At 36.3% G+C, this 22,132-nt stretch overlaps 1 protein-coding gene across 1 annotated transcript in view; it reads left to right on the top strand.

The window, feature by feature from the left end:
• Positions 1-20,916, top strand: part of GDPD1 (glycerophosphodiester phosphodiesterase domain containing 1) — a 46,813-nt gene extending 25,897 nt beyond the window's left edge. Inside the window, exons 4-10 of the mRNA XM_025851378.2 lie at positions 566-611; positions 6,964-7,082; positions 7,783-7,872; positions 12,673-12,806; positions 17,453-17,512; positions 19,368-19,419; positions 20,212-20,916. Coding sequence (XP_025707163.1) covers positions 566-611; positions 6,964-7,082; positions 7,783-7,872; positions 12,673-12,806; positions 17,453-17,512; positions 19,368-19,419; positions 20,212-20,334 — 624 coding nt within the window. The 3' untranslated portion in view covers positions 20,335-20,916. The remainder of the gene's footprint in view (positions 1-565; positions 612-6,963; positions 7,083-7,782; positions 7,873-12,672; positions 12,807-17,452; positions 17,513-19,367; positions 19,420-20,211) is intronic.
• Positions 20,917-22,132: the final 1,216 nt, after the last annotated feature.

The raw sequence follows: 22,132 nt of genomic DNA, 5'->3' as shown, positions 1-22,132 counted from the left end.
AAGAGTTTCAAAATCTGGGGCACCTGACTGGCTCAGTTGTTAGAGCATGCAACTCTTGATCTCAGGGTTGTGAGTTCAAGCCACACATTGGTCTCAGAGATTACTTAAAAATAAAGTAAAAATTTCTTAAAAAGTGCAAAAATGTGGTGTTAGAGGAATTCCCATTTTGCTGTACCCTTACCATTATTGGGTATTATAATAACAAAAATTTCCTAAATTTAAATTTTAATTAGCATTTATTTGATTATTTGTGAGTCTAAAGATTTTACTGTATTTAGTCATTTTTTAAAATTGTCTATCTTGACACTTGTCTACTGAGATATTTATATATTTATTATTTGAAAAGGTCCATATTAAATAGTACAGATTTCTTCTAAATTGTGAAAGTAAGTAGTTATATGTTTAATTTGCTGTTTGGGATGTTTGGCTAAAGCGTGCCTTATGTAAACATAGGTAATGTTTTTATTTTATTTTTTTGAAGAAGCAAATCTTTGTCTTACTGTAAGACACTAAAATACTTCAAAATTTTTGAGAGTTAACTGTTTTTCAATCATATCTTTTAAAGGAACTCCCACCTTACCTTGGCAAACTGGATGTCACATTTCAAAGAGGTAATATTTCCCATTTGCAGCTTACATATTGACATTAAAGTGTATTCATTTACACTGAGAATTGATATACATGTGTGTTTTCTTCTGATAATAAGTTCCGGCCAAAGGTACTGCCCTCAATACTTATTGTCTCAGACCTACAAATCTGAAATCTTGACCCTGAGATGAAGGCTAAAGATTTAATTGGCTCATTCTATTTAAATTTATGTACAGTTAATTTAAGCCTGAATACTAATTACAAGAAACCCAGATATTATTAGGGCTACTTTGCATTTCTGAAGCTTCAAATTCTAGAAGATTACTATAACTTGTAGTAATAATCCATCATAAGTAAAAAAAAAAAAAAATGAAAAGACATTGGAAAGACCTCCTTTCGGATCCTTACTGATTGTATACCATTTGATTTTATGTCATTTCACTGCTCCCTATCTTAAATTATTAGAGAGAATTCTATTACTTGGATTAACTACCCATTTCCTGGTCACCATCACTTTTTATTTTTTTATTTTTTTTTAAACTTCAGTGTTTTATTTATTTATTTAAAAAAATTTTTTTAAAGATTTTATCCATTTATTTGACAGAGAGAGAGACAGCGAGAGCAGGAACACAAGCAGGGGGAGGGGGAGAGGGAGAAGCAGGGTTCCCGCTGAGCAGGGAGCCCAATGCGGGGCTCGATCGATCCCAGGACCCTGGGATCATGACCTCAGCCGAAAGCAGATGATTAACGACTGAGCCACCCAGGCGCCCTCACCATCACTTTTTAATCATCAGCATAGCTGTTTTCTCTCTTGTGAGGGAATATTTCTCACAAAGGAGCATGCTCCTTGGCTGTTGGATTTGTTAGAATGGAACACACAGCTAGAGATACAGTTTGCTGAGCAGGTACAGGGTCCCACACGATCACAATTCAGCCTCATGTTTTGAATGATTCAAATGTAACTCAGTAAAACTACAAGATGCTACATGTTGTGGTCCTTGGTGTGGTATGGTTTGCATATAGTTAAAATCCTGGTTAAATGTCAAGGATTAAAGAAATGTAACTGCTCTCTGAACTAGATTAAAAATTGGTCAGTATAATTTCTCCTTGATTGGAAAATTTAAGAAAGCCAAATAAGAATCAGAAAATTGTTTAAATTAGCTATTCTAAAGGATGTTTAGATCTGAAAATTGTTTGATTTTACTTTCCAGGTGAGTATCATTAAGCTGTGTTGGTTTGCAGAAACATTTTTTTCATTCTTGTGATTAACAGGGTTATACTTGCCAAAGCTATTATATTTGTGTCACTTATGGATTTGTGAAGGTTAAAAACATTTCATAAGTGAAGTTTTTTGTTTGTTTGTTTTGGGGGGGTTTGGTTTTGGTTTGTTTAATTTTTTCCCTTGTAGAGCAAAGCCAAAGCTTCACAAAGGTTAAAAGATCCTTTGAGGAAAAAATGTTTTAATTTTTTTTTCAGGTTTTATACTTTCCTTTCTTTCTTTAAGTTTTTATTTAATATACCTTTTTTCATAAAGTCATAAAACTTTTGGGTGCCTGGGTGGCTCAGTTGGTTGAGCGACTGCCTTCGGCTCAGGTCATGATCCTGGAGTCCCGGGATCGAGTCCCGCATTGGGCTCCCTGCTCGGCGGGGAGTCTGCCTCTCCCTCTGACCTTCTTCCCTCTCATGTTCTCTCTCTACCATTCTCTCTCTCTCTCAATAAATAAATAAAAAATCTTTAAAAAAATAAAGTCATAAAACTTTTGAATATGCAGTGACCTTTGAGACCATATAATTCTGTCTCTTTCTGTTTTAGATAAGGAAACTGAGGCTTAAAGATGTAGATTAACTTAAGGTCATACAACAAATAAATCACAGATCTAGGACTTGAAACTAGGTCTCTTTCTAACCAGCCCAGTGTTCAGCTGCACCATGCTGCCTCTCCATCTGAAGAGTCTCTCACTCTTTTCTTTGATTAAGTAGGCTCCTTGCCCAACATGGGGCTTGAACTCATGATCCTGAGATCAAGAGTCACATGCTTTACTGACTGAGCCAACCAGGTCCCCCTAGATTCTCTTCAAACGCCTTATTAATAGCACTGCCATGTCTCACTTTTTAGACACCTATAAAAAGAATTAATTTTTGTTCATATTGCATTCAGTTTATCACAATTAACTTAAGACTCTGCCTCAAATGTGAAGTTTACTACATTTGAAATAGGCTAATATATAATACTGTAAAAACTTGATTCAGATTAGGCAGATAGTTGTTCCTTTTTTTTTTGATCCTATTCCCCTGCTCAGAACTGTTGCTTACTTTTCTTTAAATACTGGAGAGAGAGAGACTGCTAGCTCTCAGAGGAATACAAATTTTAGGCCTCTGGCTTTCTTTGTGGTTCACAATTTTACTGAAGAAGTAATTTTTTTTTAAGGTGCTGTGATGTGCCACAGGCTACATTAAAAAATAAATACAAAGAAAGAATATAAAAATGTGTTACCCAAAGGGTTTGTTATTATCTATCCTGCTTACTTGAAAATAGCCTTTTTTTTAATGAAAGATATATAATTTGGATAATCTAGAGTTGATCAGAATGGTCAGTTTTCAAGTTCTAGCATGTTTATAGAGGCCACTTCACTCATTCCATCGCCCAGCACATCTTAAGGCATATTCCTTGCCTATCACTCTTGTTTTCCTCTCTCTTTTTGTAGTATTTCCCAGTGGTTATCTTCTGCCCAGAACAATACTGGCAACAAATTTCTTTCCCCAACTCATTTTCTACATTCTATGCTGGCTGAGGCATTAATGTAAATATCTTCACATTACTTTAGCATGCGTTTTTTTCTTTGTTATTAACATAACTTTAATTTCCTTGTTTCTCCGACTATTAGATGTAATATTATTCTTATTGTATAACATTCCAAAGTTAGTGTTATCTGTTTGACTTTTTTCTACGTTGATCCTTTTTTTTCTTCAAAGTTTATTTATTTATTTATTTATTTGAGAGAGAGAGAGAGAGAACTAGAGAGATAACAGAGGGAGAGGGATAAGCAGACTCTCTGCTGAGCAGCCCAAGGCGGGGCTCGATCCCAGGACCCGGAGATCATGACCTGAGCCGAAGGTAGCCGCTTAACTGACTGAGCCACCCAGGCACCCGCTAAGTTAATCCTTGCAAACATCTTACCTGGATGTGGATAGCTATTGCCCATGGCAATTCTTTTGACTGCGAAATTAATTTCTCCACACTTAACAAGCTAACAAAATTTTTACTTAACTAAAATAGCAGCACTGTTTAAATGGAGTGTAGTGATAGAGGTGTTCTGTATTTGCAGTGTCAGTTATAATAGCCAATAACCACATGTGACTGTTGAGCACTTAAAATGTGGCTAGTCCATCTCAGGGACTGAATTTTTAGTTTTATTTAATTTTAATTTAAATAGCCCTGTGTGGCTAGTGGCTACCATCTTAAACAGTGCAGGACTAGACCATCATGTTCAGACTTTTTAGATTGTTAACAGAAACGAGTTTACACTAGCTTAAGGGAAAAAAGAAACAACAGATTTAGTTTATCATTAACTGTCTATAATAATGGTGGATCTGATGTTAAACATTATTGAATCCAAGGGCATAAAGGGGACTCTTTTTGAGTCATTCTGTGGTTCTGCTTCTCTTGGATCTTACCTTCTTCCAATGTAAATAGAGTTTGTCCTTGTGGTAGGGAACATGATCACTAACAACTCATTTATATCCTGCCCACACATTGACCCAAGGGTAAAAAAGCAATCTTCCTTTGAGCTTCAAGGGAAAGTTCTAGAGAAAGACACTGATTGGCCCAGCATGGGTCATGTGTCCATCCTTGAGATAGTCACTGTGGACAAAAAAATAGGCTATTGTAATAGATTAGACCTAGGTCATATGCATGCCCATGAGAATAAAGGGGGCGTAGGTCCTGTTTTTGAGAGCCCAATCAGAACAGTGTGGCATAAGGGAGATGCAGTTTTCCAAGGGAAGAAAGGGTGCTGGGTAGGTAAAACAAGCTAAATTTTTGTATGTTAACATAATTTTTACAGTTCAATTAGGTAGTGTATAGTAAGTCAAAACTCAATTATAAGTACTAGAAATCCATGTCAGGATAGTTTAAAAGAAATTTTTTTTAAGAATTTGGTTCTTAAAAAAAAATTTGGTTCTCCTAACTAAAAAGCCTAGAGGTTCTATGCCTTCAGACGTGACTAATTTCAGTTGCTTAACTAATAATTAGTCTCTATCTCTGTTTCTTGGTCTGGTTTCATCTATGTTAGCTTTGTTTTCAGGCACACCTTCTACACATAAAGATGGACTCTGCCAACATCAAAAATACATGATGCATTCAGCTGAGGATTTCAGGAGACCTCTCCTCATGTTATAGTGTTATGCTTAAGGTACATGTGCTCTCTTTGTGGCCAGGGAGACAGAGCCAAATGATTGAGAGTCTGGTCAAAATGATCCAGAGCCCCATCATTACAAGGAGTAGTAAAAAGGCAATAGGAATAGAATACATAACAGACAAAACAGTAACACATTTTTCCTTTTTTTTTTTTTTCATTTATATGCTGCCTTTTCTTTTTCCTTTTTTTTTTTTTTTAAAGATTTTATTTATTTATTTGACAGAGAGAGACACAGCGAGAGAGGGGACACAAGCAGGGGGGAGGGGTGCCTGGGTGGCTCAGTCATTAAGCGTCTGCCTTCAGCCCAGGTCATGATCCCAGGGTGCTGGGATCGAGTCCTGCATCGGGCTCCCTGCTCGGCAGGAAGCCTGCTTCTCCCTCTCCCACTCCCCCTGCTTGTGTTCCCTCTCTCGCTGTCTCTCTGTCTCTGTCAAATAAATAAAATCTTAAAAAAAAAAACAAAAAAACAAGCAGGGGGTAGTTTTTTTGTGACTCAGCTTTCGTTGAGTAGCTGCACTGATACAATTCTTTAACACGTTCCTGAATTAGCATTTATTTCCCTTGCCTGAACATATATATATTCTCAATCTCTGAAAATTTCAGTGGTGATATCATAGTAAAACTTTCCAAACAACCTCCGTATCCACTGGTAGAGTATAGGGGATTTTTTTTTTTCCTTCTACCCTCTAGGTTCTCAGCAAGGATTTATAACAAAAGAGAGATTAACAAGAGAAAAACAAAGAAATTTATTAATATGTGTATCATGGGAGAAACTCAGGGTTGAGTAACTTAAAGGCTGGCTAGAACTTGAGTTTATATAGCATCTTAACAAAAAAATCCAATACATTTTCAGAGAATTGACAAGACAAATAAAAAGGATTTTGAGTTTCTAGGGTAGCTAATCATGGGAAGGTAAATATATGGGTGAATAATGGGAGATAAAGGCTAGTCAATAGTTTGTTATGCAGAATTCTGTGGTGCTGATAAGGGTCTAAAGTTGTTGGTGATTTATGTTTTGTACAAATTTAAGTCTTGTTCCTAGGCAAATGGGAAAGAACAGAGTGCTTTTTTTTATCTGCTTCATTTCAGTTGCCTTCGGTTAAAAATAATCCTTATGGGCGCCTGGGTGGCTCAGTTGGCTAAGTGACTGCCTTCGGCTCAGGTCATGATCCTGGAGTCCTGGGATCAAGTCCTGCATCGGGTTCCCTGCTCAGCAAAGGAGCCTGCTTCTCCCTCTGACCCTCCCCCCTCTCATGTACTCTCTCTCTCTCATTCTCTCTCTCTCAAATAAATAAATAAATCTTTAAAAAAAAAATCCTTATGCCAAAGTGGCATATTTTGGAATGGTAAGCTCTTACCTTTCTGGGGGAATGGTTAAATTAAAATAATTAAATTGTTGCATAGCTACTCAATGGAGCATTTTAAAACCATTTAAAATAATAATTATAGAATAAGATTGGTGGATTATAATAATATCAATGTCATGGTTATGATATTGTACTGTAGTTTTAAAAGAGGTTATCGGGGAATCTGGGTAAAAGGTGCATAAATCTCTGTATATTTTTCTTATAACTCCAAATGAATCTATAGTTATCTCAAAAAGTTTAATGAAAATATTTTTAAATCATAATTCAAAATTCTAAGTGTATTAATATATAATATTTATTTTTTACTTATGTAAAAAGATCAGGTTAAGATCTATAGGTACACTATATTATAACTATTAAATTATGCATAGGAAAAAAAGACTAGAGAAAGTATACTAAATGGTCACAATGGTTATATCTAAATTGTTGGATTTTAGATGATTGTCCTTTTCTTTACTTTTCATCATTTTGTAAATGTCCTCTTTGAATACATACTATTGTGAAAACAATACTTTATCTTTTTTTCTCCCAATCCTCAAAAAAGTGAAAGTCATCTTTTAAAAATACCTTTAAAAATCTTGCTTTCTCAGCATGCCAATGTGAAGGAAAAGATAACCGAATTCCATTACTAAAGGAAGTTTTTGAGGCTTTTCCTAACACTCCCATTAACATCGATATCAAGGTCAACAACAATGTGCTGATAAAGAAGGTACGTGAGCCAATCCCTCTTCTGGGTATGTTGTATCGGATTTCACAAACTGAATAAGGCTACAGTAGGTGACTTCATAGATTGATAATATTCAAGGAAATATGACACTCTAGGGATCAGTATTGTTTTAAATAATGCCCTGGTAGAGGAGATCACTTTACTGTAGGAAGGCCTATTTCCAGAGCAAGCTGTCATGGATAAAAGTGAGCTCCTGTGAACCAATTGTTCTGGCATCGATATAATTAACTTCTTCAAATTTACTTGCTTCTTTTGTAGTTAGTTTATATCAAATGACTAAATAGTTGTCTTCTATTAGATAAATCATAGAATGGTAAAATGTAAGTAATTGCTTATATTTTATAAAATAATCTGAATTTACATATTGGTTCTTCCCAGAGTTTATATTACTCACTGGCAGAAAGTCAATTGTAATCAATTTTTTTAAAGATTATTTATTTATTTATTGGGGTGGGGGTAACGTGTAGGGGAGGGGCAGAGAGAGAAGCAGGCTCCCCCCCCGAGCAAGGAGCCCGATACGGAACTCAATTCCAAGACCCTGGGATCATGACCTGAGCTGAAGGCAGACGCTTAACTGACTGAGCCACCCAGGTGCCCCAATTGTAATCCATTTTTTAAGTGAAGTAATGTGAGCGGATTTACCAGTAGGCGCATGCATGAACTTTTGCATTTTCACACGTAGGTTTCAGAGCTGGTAAAGCAGTACAGACGAGAACACATAACGGTGTGGGGTAACGCCAGTTATGAAATTGTAGAAAAGTGCTACAGAGAGGTAAGCTTCAAACATGATACGGAATGATCTTTCTTGCTGTTGTTGTGTATCTATAAATGTTATCACACTAATAATTTTTAAAAGTATCTTATTTCAAAGCCTTGATACAAAGACAGATAGTACTGGGTGGAAGCCCCTAACCAGAAGTTTACTAAGAGGTAATGGATTTAATAGAAATAATGTACGTGGGCTGGCTCACAGAATTCTTATTTTCATATGCTAATAATATTAATTGTTTGCCAACATTTTATTATGTACATTATGAAACAAGATATGATTCCTGTCTTATAATGTCTGTTTTTTGTTAGGTTATTGAAATTTTTGTGTAATTTTAAATTGAGGAAAGGATTTTAGTCCTTCAACTCTATAGCTCAAGCTTCTCTGTTCCCTACCTCCCAAACAGAATTAATCAAATTAAGCCAAGATCATAGTTACCAGGTGGTATATAAAAGTAGGGGCATCTACCCACCGAAATTTTTCTGTTTGAAGAAAATATATCTATAAAAAGTTAATTGGATATATTTAGACATGGTATGCTAAGCCTCTATAAGCAAGTTTAGCTATATACTATAGCTATTATAATTTATATACTTATATACTATAGCAAGTATAACTAGGAGAATATGAAATTCAAAATGCTAAAAAAAAAACCTTAAGCATTAAAGACTCTCTCTCAGAATACAAGTGATAGTGCAGAAGAAAATACTGTGACACAAATAGCAATTCAAAATACAAAGATTTCTTTTGGGAAGGCCTTTCTTCCTAGCAAAGAAGGCAAAAACATAGATCCAGAATTGGCACCATTATAATTAAAAGTACCATTGAAGCCTTCATTAAGGCAAGTAAGTTTTATTTATGTGCCACAGGCTCTCTGAGATTCCAAGGTAGCTTGTGTACACAAGGAGAAGACAGTGATCATTGGGATAAATGGCTTCAGATGCTAAGAATTTAGTGCTAAGACTTTTCCATAACTAATCATTGTCTAAGGGTATTTTCACATGTCATTAAAAGTGACTGTACGGGAGGCCTCATGGCCTGCTGGTTGTTTTACATTATTCAAATGTTTTTTAAAAAATAAAAAATAGTGATAACAGCAAAATGCTGGAGAAGATGAGGAGAAGCTGGATCTCTCCAGCTTGCTGGTGGAAAAGTAAAATAGTACAGCCACTTTCTTCATTTGTTGGGTAGATTTCTTACCAAGCTAAACATACACTTACCATATTAACCAGTAGTCTCACTCTTGGGCATTTATCTCAGAAAAATGAAAACTTGTGCACATAAAAACCTGTATATGAATGTTTATAGCAGCTTTATTTATTATAGCAAAATATTGGAAACTCCCACCAGAATGCCCTTCAGTGGGTAGATCTCTGAACAAACTGATATAACCACATGATGTAATACTATTCAGCCATGAAAGGAAATGAACTCCTGACACCTGTAACAACCTGAACTGTCCTAATCCTCAAAGACATTTTGCTTAGTGAAAAAATTTAACCTCAAAAGATTACATACTGGAATCTCTATATTGTACACCTGAAACTAATATAACAGTATATGTTAACTGGAATTTAAAAAAAAATTTTTAAATAAACCAAAAACAAAACAAAAAGATTACATACTGTATGATTCCATTTATGTAACGTTCTCAAAACTGTACACATGAAGAACAGATAAGTGGCTGCCAGGGGAGAGAGACTGGGGGTGGGGTAGAGAGTGGGGGCAAATACAACAAAGAGGTAGGGGGAGGGAGTTCTTGACTGTGATGGAACTATTCTGTATCTTGACTTGTGGTGGTGGTTACATGAATTGATACAGTGCTAAAACTGCACTAAACCTGGGCGCCTGGGTGACTCATTTGGTTAAGCATTTGCCATTGGCTCAGGTCATGATCTCAGGGTCCTGGGATTGATCCCCATATTGGGCTCCCTGCTCAGCAGGAAGTCTGCTTCTCCCTTTGCCTCTCCCTCTGTGCTCCCTCTCTTACTCTCTTTCAAATAAGTAAATAAAATCTTAAAAAAAAAAAACTGCACTAAACCAAATGCACAAATGAATGCAGATTTTTTTTTTTTTTGAATGCAGATTTTAAAAGTGGTGAAAACTGAGTAAGATCTATAGTCTAATTAGCAGTGATATGCCAGGCCGGTAAGGCGTTAAAAAGAAAGGAGGGGAGAGGAGAGGAGAGGGGAGGGGAGGGGAGAAGTGGGGAGGGGAGAGGAGAAAGGAAAGGAAAGGGAAGGAAGAAGGAAGAAGGAAGGAATAAAAGAAAGAGAGAAAGAAAGAAAGAGAAAAGAAAACAAAAACCCCAGTGATCTACCAGTGTCAAGTCCTGATTTTGATATTGTACTACAGTTAGATCAAATGTTACCATTTGGGAAAACTAGGTTAAGGGTTCATGGGACTGTGTTTTTACAACTTTTTGTGAGTCTGTTGTTTCAAAATAAGAAGTCCACTTCTGACTCAGAATCACAGAACTTTTCCCTTGATTCACATACTTTTCTCGAAGCCTCTGGCTTTCTGTCATTTTAGAATTTAAAAACTCCAAAACCTGCAGCAGTAATTTTCAAACATCATAGTAAAAATGTCTCAGTCATATCTGTTATTCATATTATGAACATGCCATATAATTGTTATCGATTTATAAGAATTTTACATTAGCCCTTTAATTCCCAAATGCTAGAAACTAAAAATATAAAAATAACTTGGCTAATTGAATTTAAATTAAAAAAACAAAAAGAAAGAAAAATGGGGCACACAGTGGGGAGGGGAAAACATGTGGCCCTTAGGCTCACATAATGACTTTTAATTCATTCTTACTTAATGCAGTGGTTCTTAAGCCTAGCTGTATGTTGGAATCACCTGGAAAGTCTTAAAAAAAAAGCAAAACAAAACTAATGCCTGGGTCCCATTCCATAAATTCTATTTATGTTATTCAAGTATATTTGAAACATGATGTGATACTAGTGACTCCACAAATCTATACATTAGGCTGTGCTCACCAAAAGTGTAGCAACCAGCTGTTAACCATACAACACTATTATAATACCATTGACTGTGTTCCCTATGCTGTGCCTTTTACCCCCATGACCTAGTCATTCCCTGACTGGAAGCCTGTATCTCTCACTCCCCTTCACCCATTCCTCCACTCCCCTCCCCTCTAGCAACCATCAGTTTGTTCTCTGTATTTATGGGTCTGTTTCTGCTTTCTGTTTGTTTATCATTTTGTTTTTTTAGATTCCACATATAAGGGAAATGATATGGTATTTGTCTTTCTCTGTCTGACTTATTTCATTAGCATAATACCCTCAGTCCATCCATGTTGTACGTGGCAAGATTTTCAGATGTTCTAATTTAGAAGATACCCAGTGGCACCAGCTGTTGCGTCAGTGGTGGGCCAGCATACCAAACCCCACCCTCTCCCACCCCAGGCAGCCTGGCATGGCTTTCCAGAAGTACCAGTTACTGTTTTTAGTTCTCTGGGTCCAAAGTTATGTAAGTTTTGAGGGTCGGCCCGAACCCTGTTTTTCCCATTAGCTCTGTTACTCTTAGTGCATGAATTTGCAGAAATCAAGTTTTTCAGGGACTTGTACATTGTGTTACAGCTGAAACACCTGAATATAAATAAGCCTAAAATGTTACAAAGCGTCATGTGAACATAGGGGCAAAAGAAATCCTCAAACTTATTTACTCTATTTTTTTTTAAATAAAGAAGTGGGTAATTTAGAGGTAATATTTAAAATAAATTACTTTTCTGTGTAACTTCTTCAATATATTACTTTTGTATAGAAAAAAATCAGCTTTAGGACACCTGGGTGGCTCAAGCCGTTGAGCGTCTGCCTTCAGCTCAGGTCATGATCCCAGGGTCCTGGGATCGAGTCCTGCATTGGGCTCCCTGCTCAGTGGGGAGTCTGCTTCTCCCTCTGTCCTCCTTCCTGCCCGTGATCTCTCTTGCTCTCGTGGTCTTCCTCTCAAATAAATAAATAAAATCTTTAAAATAAAAAAAGGAAAAAAATCAACTGTACCATAATTTGTTTGTTTTAAATACAAATATAGGAGGGGTTAGGGAGATGGGGATATGAGGGGCCATTTGCTGAGCATAGAATTTCAGTTTTACAAGATGAAAAGAGTTCATATATATATATATGAAGCTTGCATTCTAAGCATTTTGGGATCTTGAACACATTTTGCAATAGAAATCTAAAATGGTGGCTAGATTCTTCGACTAGCTTACAAAATCCTATTTATATTTGATGCATAATGTAGTTGAAAGATGACATATTTGCAACAGTGTTTATATTTTATCTATACATATCAATATCATATCCTGCTTAACTAATACATAACTAGATCTGTAGATTGGAACACCTATATATCTGTATATGGATATATATGAATATATATCGATCTTTAGTTATATATTTTTTAAATAGGAGTAAGGTTGCTGAATATTTCATTTCTTCATTTCTTTGCCTTATTCCATTAGGTTCAGTATTTTTAATCTCTAGTGATAAGCACTATCACCAACAGACAGAAGTGGTGTTGCAACCAGAGAATAGGGAATAGAGATACTTAAGTAAGTATCATCAATTAACAGTATAGGGCTCGACAATAAATCCTGACCCATTTGGCAAGGACTAGCCATTTTTAAATGGCTGGTGGTGGGTTTGGAGATGGATATTGATAATTCAGGGAGTACTTTTAACGAATGTCCAGATACAGTCTTGGAAATTTTGAGGATGTGAAATAATCCTCTTCATTTGAGCAGTTGTAAAGTAACATAATATTGCTTGTGTCTTTTAGAATTCAGATATTCCTATACTCTTCAGTCTACAACGTGTTCTGCTCATTCTTGGCCTTTTCTTCACTGGCCTCTTGCCCTTTGTGCCCATTCGAGAACAGTTTTTTGAAATCCCAATGCCTTCTATCATACTGAAGTAAGTGACTCTGTTTTTATCAGTTATCATTATAGAGGGACTAAGATCAAGGCTCATTAATATCAATATAAATGATAAAAAATAGATTGCTTATAGGGACGCCTGGCTGGCTCAGTCGGTAGAGTGTGTGACTCTTGATCTCGGGGTTTTAAGTTTGAGCCCCACATTGGGGGTTTAAAAATAAAATCTTAAAAAAAAAAAGATTGCTGTAGTTATTTACATGTTGGATTAACTGACCTGTATTAATAATACTTTTTGATATCATTAAGATACATTTTTCTAAAATGAGTAACATAGGATTATAAGTATTTCATCTGGACCCATTTCAGGTAACAATGACTTTCTATGCCTGTGTACTCAGAATTCGGGTACAAAGAATTGAGCTTAACTGTTGAAGCTTAATAATTCTTTTATTCTAACATGTAATAGCAATTGCCCTCCAACTTCCCTAACTTATTTATACCTCAATCGCAATATGCAGCTGAAATTCCATTAAACTCCAAATTCTCAGGGCACCTGGCTGGCCCGGTCAGAAGAGCATGCGACTCAGTCTCAGGGTTGTGAGTTCAAGCCCCATGTTGGGCCTAGAAATTACTTTTAAAAAAATTTAAATTAAATGTGATCTCACCTGCATGGAAACTTTTTTCATCCCCAAACAGAACTTTAAAAGATCAAACTGAACATTAGTGCAGCAGTCATTAGGAAATATTGGTAAGAAAAACAATTTGGTCGGTACCCTTGTATTCAGCATTTATGTTTCATGCTTGTTTTCCAATTTGTTTCTTCATGATGAGCATGTTTATTTTATCTATTCCCAATTATATTTATGGGCAGTTTTTGTAGTTATTTCTCAGACAGGATGGAAATCACGTCTTGCCTACAAAAAAACCATTTTCATTTGCTGGATTAAAATGATTCCTGACCATTTACTCCTGAAATACTTAAGCTTCCTCTGGCTTGGCATGGACTGTTGTCCTTTCTGGATTATCTCCATGTGCTCTTTTAGAAGCAGGTATTACTGAAATACAGACAGATGAACAAACTTCATAGAATTAATCTTTTCTCTAAAAAGTAATTGTGGATTAAGACAAGCTAGAATATTGTGTGTGTTTTAATTTTTTTTTTTTTTATGGTTGACAGTGGGTACTTCCTAAGACAACATAATCATTTGTTTAATGAGATAATTAGTGTTTGAGATACTAAGTCCCTGAGATTACAGAAGTTGCAAGCCGTACTTCCCACCTGGGCTACAGCTAAGGAAAAGAGGATTTTATTTAGAGAGCTTCTAATAAAAACTGAATTCAGAGAGAAAGGAAAAAAAAGGAATTTAAGTGTGGAGACTCAGAATTATTCCAAGAGTATAGACAGGATGAATTAGAAAGGAAACAAGAAGTAAGGCTCCAGGGGCAATGGAAATCACTGCGTGCTGTTAAACTTAGAAGCTGAGAAGTGTTCATAGTAGAGAGAGGCTAACCAGAGATTTGCTATGTGTACAACCCAAAGTTAATGACACAGGTAATTGTGCTGCTCCAGGCATCTGAGGAAATTGAAGAAACTCAGCATAGGTCCTAAGGTCAAGTATAGAAAAGATAATTAAAAAGAACAGGGCCTAGGCTCCATATTTGCAAATCCAACAACGTGCTACATCATCACATTAATAAAAGAAAGGATAAGAACCATATGATCATCTCAATAGATGCAAAAAAGCATAGGGAAAAGACAAAGTACAACATCCATACATAATAAAAACCCTCAACATAATAAAGGCCATCGAGAAAAACCCACAGCTAATATCATCCTCAATGGGGAAAAACAGAGCTTTTCCTCTATAGTCAGGAATAAGACAGGGATGTCCACTCTCACCAGTTTTATTCAACACGGTACTGGAAGTCCTAGCCACAGCAGTCAGACAACAAAAGGAAATAAAAGGCATCCAGACAGGCAAGGAAGAAGTAAAAGTTTCACTATTTGCAGATGACATGATACTATATATAGAAAACCCAAAAGACTCCACCAAAAAACTGCTAGAACTGATACATGAATTCAGCAGTCACAGGATACAAAATCAGTGTGCAGAAATCTGTTGCATTTCTATAAACCAATAAGGAAGCAGAAAGAGAAATTAAGGAATCACTCTCATTTACAATTGTCCCAAAAACCGTAAGATACCTAGGAATAAATCTAACCAAAGAGGTGAAAGACCTGTACTCTGAAAAGAAAATGAAGATGACACAAAGAAATGGAAAGACATTCTATGCTCATGGATTGAAAGAACAGATATTGGTAAAATGTCTATACTCCTCAAAGCAATCTACACATTTAATGCAATCCCTATCAAAATACCAACAGCATTTTTCACAGAGCTAGAATAAACAATCCTAAAATTTATATGGAACCACAAAAGACCCAAAATAGCCAAAGCAACCTTGGAAAAAGAAAAACACAGCTGGAGGCATCACAATTCTGGACTTCAAGTTATAATACAAAGCTGTAGTAATCAAAACAGTATGATACGAGCACAAAAATAGACACACAGATGAATGGAACGGAATAGAAAATCCAGAAATGAACCCACAATTATATGGTCAATTAATCTTTGACCAAGCAGGAAAAAATAGCCAATGGGGAAAAAAAAAGCCAATGTCTCTTCAACAAATGGCATTGGGAAAACTGGACAGCAACATGCCAAAGGATGAAATTGGACCACTTTTTTACACCATACACAAAGAATAAATTCAAAATGGATTACAGACCTAAATGTGAGAACTGAAACCATAAAAATCATAGAAGAGAACATAAGCAGTAACTTCTTTGACATCAGTCATAGCAACTTCTTTCCAGGTATGTCTCCTGAAGCAAGGAAAACAAAATCAAAAACTATTGAGACTACATCAAAATAAAAGGAATCAATCAGCAAAACTAAAAGGAAACCACGGAATGAGAGAAGATATTTGCAAAAGGCCAGATCTGTTAAAGAGTTAGTATCCAAATATATAAAGAACTTATAAAACTCAGTACCCCAAAAATGAATAATCTAAGAATGGGCAGAAGACATGAATAGACATTTTTCCAAAGAAGATATACAGATGGCCAGCACACATAAAAAGATGCTCAACATCATTCCTCCTCAGGGAAATGCAAATCAAAAGTATGATGAGATATTACCTCATGCCTGTCAGAATGGCTAAAATAAAAAGCTCAAGAAACAACAGGTGTTGGCGAGGATGTGGAGAAATGGGTGAATCCTCATGCACTGTTGATGGGAATGCAAACTGGTGCAGCCACTGCAGAAAACAGTAATGAGCTTCCTCAAAAAGGTAAAAATAGAACCATCCTACAATCCAGCAATCATACTACTAGGTATTTACCCAAAGAATACAAAAATACTAATTCAAAGGGATATAGGCACCTGGATGTTTATAACAGATTATTTACAATAGCCAAGTTATGGAAAACAGCCTAAGTGTGCATCAATAGATGAATGGATAAAGAAGTGTGTGTGTGTATGGTATGTTTGTATATATTTATATATATAAACACAATGGAATATTACTGAGCCATAAAAACAAATGAAATCTTGCGTTTTGCAATGACATGGATGGAGCTAGAGAGTATAATGTTAAAATAAGTCAGTCAAAACAAGACAAATACCATATGATTTCACTCATATGTGGAATTTAAGAAACAAAACAAATGAGCAAAAGGAAAAGCGAGAGAGGAAAAACAAGAAACAGACTCTTAACTACTGAGAACAAACTGATGGTTACCAGAGGGGAGGTGGGTGGGGGATGGGTGAGACAGGTGATGGGGATTAAGGAGTGCACCTGTTGTGATGATCACCGGGTGATGTATGGAGTTGTTGAATCACTATATCGTACACCTGGAACTAATATTACACTGTATGTTAACTAACTGGAATTTAAATAAAAACTGGGAAAAAAAGAACAGGGCCCAGGTCTTCAAATATTGAAAGGGGAAGAAAAAACATGCTTTTAGGGTTTTTTTAGTCACATTTTTGCCCCATATCTTTTAATTTGTAGTAAAGTTTGGTTGTATGTTTAAGTTCACTATATACTAGTGCTCACTTCAGCAGCACATATACTAAATCTACTATATACTAAGTTATAGCAGACAAAGTGAGAGAAAGAAGCTTCACCAAAAAAAAGAAGAGACATGAGCCCCAGGCACCCTGGGTCTGGAAAGATAACTTTCATTATTTTTTTTACCTTTTAGTAGTGGTAGCAAAAAGTCATCTCAAAATCAATAGAAACAGAGAACCTGGGGCACCTGGGTGGCTCAGTCGGTTAAGTGTCTGTAAGCATCTGTCTTCGGCTCAGGTCATGATCCCAGGGTCCTGGGATCGAGCCCTGCATCGGGCTCCCTGCTCAGCGGGAAGCTGCTTCTCCCTCTCCCACTCCCCCTGCTTGTGTTCCTGCTCTCGTTATCTCTCTGTCAAACAAATAAATAAAATCTTAAAAAAAAAACCCAAAACAAAACAAAAAACCAGAGAACCCAAATTGGCTTTTTTTACAAGTATTTTTTGAGCACATACTAAGTGCAAGGCAACTTTGTTTTTGGACTCATTTTATCACACTGATACCTTCCTGTGTTTCTAATTTATGATTCAAATTTTTATTTTGCCTCAGGCTAAAAGAACCACACACTATGTCCAGAAGTCAAAAGTTTCTCATCTGGCTTTCTGATACGTAAGAATTTTAGTTTCTTGATATACCAGTTACTGTTTCAACTGAATCTATTAAATACTATGTTTATAATTTAGAGCAAGCTTTCTATATGTGATTTGTAACAAGGATGATAAGCACGCACTCCGTGGGTGGATGTATGTGAATCATTTAGAACTACTTTAATTACTAGTCACAAAACCTTAAGAGGAATCTTGAGAGATAATCTCATCCAGCTTCAGGAGAAAACTGAGTGCCCTCCTAACCAAAGGTAAATGATTAACTTAGGGTTATCTAGCTAGTTAGAAGAGGTGGTGGTATGTATAACCATTCCCTTCTACCTATTTGCTGTTTTCACTAACCTGCAGTCAGAAACATGGCAGAAAGAAGTGTGTATAGCGGGATGCCTGGGTGGCTCAGTCGTTAAGCGTCTGCCTTCGGCTCAGGTCATGATCCCGGGTTCCTGGGATCGAGCCCCACATCAGGCTCCCTGCTTGGCGGGAAGCCTGCTTCTTCCTCTCCCACTCCCCCTGCTTGTGTTCCCTCTCTCACTGTCTCTCTCTCTCTCTGTCAAATAATAAAATAAAATCTTTAAAAAAAAAAAAGAAGTGTGTATAGCAATACAATGATATGTAAAAGTGTATATTGACTAGTGGCACATTTCTCCGAAAATCTGCATGAAGACTTAATAGCAGACAGGAAGCCCCACCTTTAGGGTGGGCATCTCCTTTAAAGAAAATACTTTCATTTCTCAGACATGTTGAGTTTAATTTGAGTTACCTCAAATTAACACAATGTTGCTGTGCTATATTTTGCTTTAAAATGGAACCTGGAATGCTTAAATAATAGTCCTAAATCGCAACCTTTTAAATTACTTACCTCCTCTTTCAGAGAGTTGGAAAACTAGTTTTTTTTTTATCTTTTCTCTGTGCCACAGGGTTTATTCTTTTTTCCTCTATTCCTGATTTAATTTCTAGTTTTCAAGGATACATTTTTAATTGGTGTTAAATGCATATGATTTTTAGTTTCTCTCATTTCATTACTTCAATAGACATAAACAGAATAGAAACAATATGTATAACTTTCCAGTATAGTTCGTTCCCATCATGCTCAAGTAATTTATATTCTAAGAGTTCACTTTTAAGTCAGTTATTTAGCACTTAAAAAAAAGCTGCAGTTTTCCTATTTATAGTGTAATCAATGGACATTAGGTTTCTAAGATAGCACATGAAAGACTAATCCATTATGTAAATGAACTATGATATTCTAGAATTTGGCCCAAGTTCACTGCCTTATTTTAAGTTGGAATGTTAGACAGACTTCCCAGCTCTTTCTCACTTGTTATGGTGTCGACAGGGAAATCGAGGAGGCCTCTTGTCTACTGAGTGGCTTCAATAAGATTGGGTCTCTTGATGATGTAGTTAGAAGAAATAGAAAGGAGGTTCTGGTGGACAGCCAGCCAGCAGTGAAAGGAGATCCAGCGGTTAGAACATAAATGCATCCACCACAGTTATTACTTCAGGCCATTGCTTTATTGCTGCTACAGCATTGGGATTAAATTCAGTTAGGAGGGCGCCTGGGTGGCTCAGTTGGTTAAGCGACTGTCTTCAGCTCAGGTCATGATCCTGGAGTCCCGGGATCGAGTCCCGCATCGGGCTCCCTGCTCGGCGGGGAGTCTGCTTCTCCCTCTGACCCTCCCTCGTCTCATGTGCTCTCTCTCTCTCTCTCATTCTCTCTCTCTTTCAAATAAATAAATAAATCTTTAAAAAAAATTCAGTTAGGAATTATAAACTCTAAATGGACTAAATTAGGACTAAGGACTAAGAGTCCTTCGTTAGAGTTAAGAGATATCTAAATCTGTCCTGCTTTTCTTTTCCAGCTTACTAATGAGAAAAGCCTTGTTTGACCACCTCACTGCCAGAGGCATTCAGGTAAGTTTCCAGAATGATGCATTTAAGATTTTATTTATTTATTTGAAAGACAGAGACAGCGAGAGAGGGAACACAAGCAGGGCGAGTGGGAGAGGGAGAAGCAGGCTCCCCACTGAGCAGGGAGCCTGATGTAGAGCTCGATCCCAGGACCCTGGGACCATGAGCCGAAGGCAAATGCCCAACGACTGAGCCACCCAGGCGCCCAGAATGATGCATTTTGGAAACAGTATAGCTCACCAGTTTAACAGTAGTGTAAATGGCAGGAACTTAATTTGGTTCCAGCTCTGATGCTGCTGCTTTACTGGTTCACATATGAAGACCTTAAACTCTGCCTTACACTTAACAAGAAAGCATTGGGCGCCTGGGTGGCTCAGATGGTTAAGCGTCTGCCTTCGGCTCAGGTCATGATCCCGGAGTCCTGGGATCGAGTCCCGCATCGGGCTCCCTGCTCCTTGGGAGCCTGCTTCTCCCTCTGCCTTTCTCTTTCTCTGTCTCTCTCTCTCTGTCTCTCTCTGTCTCTCATGAATAAATAAATAAAATCTTTAAAAAAAAAAAAGAAAGCATTGGCATTTTAGTAACTGGAGTCCACTTATGTATAGGTGACAGTACCAGAAGCCAGAGGGTGGGACAGTGTATATTTAATGGGTAAAGTAAAAAAATTTTTAAAGGGTTCAATGATTTCTTAAAATTACAGGTTTAAAAGGTTTCTAAGTATGCTGAGATTGTAGTGTATAAAGGCTATTATAAAATTTTAACCTTTTGTCTCACACTTCTCATGCTTCTAATTTTCAGGTCTATATTTGGGTATTGAATGAAGAACAAGAATACAAACGAGCTTTTGATTTGGGAGCAACTGGGGTGATGACAGACTATCCAACAAAGCTTAAGGATTTTTTACATAATTTTTCAGCATAGAAAAGGAAGTACTCAGAAGCACTGAAAGATGAAAAGACCTAAAGAAAAACAAAACAAAACAAGTTTGCCATCATTTCCCTAAGCCATTTCCAGAATGGTAAAGGTTTAATCATTTAAGTTTTTATTACCTCATTTTTAAGCTTGTCTGAGAATGTAGAAACTATATATTGTATATTTATTTTAAAGAACATTGCATATTTTACATTTGTAAATTGTTTAGAAAGATAACTGGTTATGAGATGTAAGTAGATTATTGATCAAGAGTTCTGTATATGATGCATTATTCTATTATAAGTATTGTAAAATCAAAGACTATTGGAAAAATTTGATATTAGCCTTCACTGGAATAAGATCAACTAATTAGCAAAGCAAAATTATGGAAGGCCATTACAGCTATGCTGAGTTGTCTCGTTATTTCTAGGTACATCTTCGTTTAAAAGGAAAGAAAATGTAAGTGGGAGGAGAGCTTAGAAATCAGTGATATAGTTAGCTGACAAGCTGTACATTATTAACAGAAGGCAGGCTCAAAAAAAAGAACTGAAACTCATACTTGATCAGAAATAAAAACTGTAGACAATTAGATTTCTTGGTTGCTGTTGTTAATGGGGACATTCTGTTTGGAATCTTTAGGTGTAACAGTGTTACCATGTCCTTTCTTTTTGGCAGACATTAAAATTGGACTTATAAGACCCAAATAGTCATATATTTGTGTTTCCTCTAAACATTATGTTTCTTCTAAACAAAATTTTCCATTTTTTTGGCAGTGACTAACTGTTTGGGCCTACATCTAGATTTTAAATAACGTCTTGAATCCTAATAATCATATGAAACTGATGAAAGTACATATCATTGTTTCTAATACATATGGTATAAACCACCTGTTCCTGACCTTTAAGGTTTAATTCTTCTGAATATTAAGGGGAAGCAGAATTTCTCAAAGTATTAGGCTTCACTTTCTCATCTTTTCTGATATGACTCCATGTAAAATTTTTCTAATCTTTTTGACTAATTTTCATGATCTCTTCGGGAGGTAAATATACTCTGGAATAATAAGGGTCTTTTACCTGGATTACATCTCTCACTTGGAGTTCGCCAGCTAGCAGCTCTGAAGGACGATCGTACTCCCACCACCTAACCCTTGACGACATAAATAACATTTGCTTTTTTGTTTGTTTGTTTAAACTGAAATAAAGTTTTACAAGAACAAAATAAAGGTTTTTCATTGCTTTTTTGCAGTTGTAATTCCAAATATACTTTATAGATTTTGGGGGGGGGCAGAATTTAATGAGGTGATAAATTGATAATATGAGTAAGCACACCTAAGATTTCTCTCTAGAGTAAGGAAAGCAAAAGAAAATATGGAAACACTTATGGTACAGAAGTTGCTTCTTGGCATTTGAACAAATAACTTGGGCAGGTAATCCATCAAATCAGTCCTTTTTACTTTCACTTGCTGTAATTTATGGTTATAGTTGCTAGGGATTATTTTGATCACTTTGATATGATTCTTTTTGTCATTTCTTCTTTTTGTTACTCCTTTTTGAGTTTTGCTTTGTTATGATTCAGAGAAGCTCATATCAGTATATATTTTGTGCCAACCAGTAGAAGATAAAGTACTCAATATGATAAAGATGTTTAGAAAGTCATATTTTAGAAGTTTGCTAATTTTGGGATGCCTGGATGGGTCAGTTGGGTAGAACATACAATTCTTGATCTCAGGGCTGTGAATTTGAGTCCCATGTTAGGAGTAGTTTACTTAAAAAAAAAAAGGTGTGCTGCTCTTACAGTCAAGGTGACT

The sequence above is a fragment of the Callorhinus ursinus genome, unplaced genomic scaffold (genome assembly GCF_003265705.2).
Source record: "Callorhinus ursinus isolate GAN/ISIS: 27379988/994484 unplaced genomic scaffold, GSC_fseal_2.0 scaffold34, whole genome shotgun sequence".
NCBI classification, from domain to species: Eukaryota; Metazoa; Chordata; class Mammalia; order Carnivora; family Otariidae; genus Callorhinus; species Callorhinus ursinus.
This window is presented reverse-complemented; position numbering and strand designations above follow the sequence as displayed.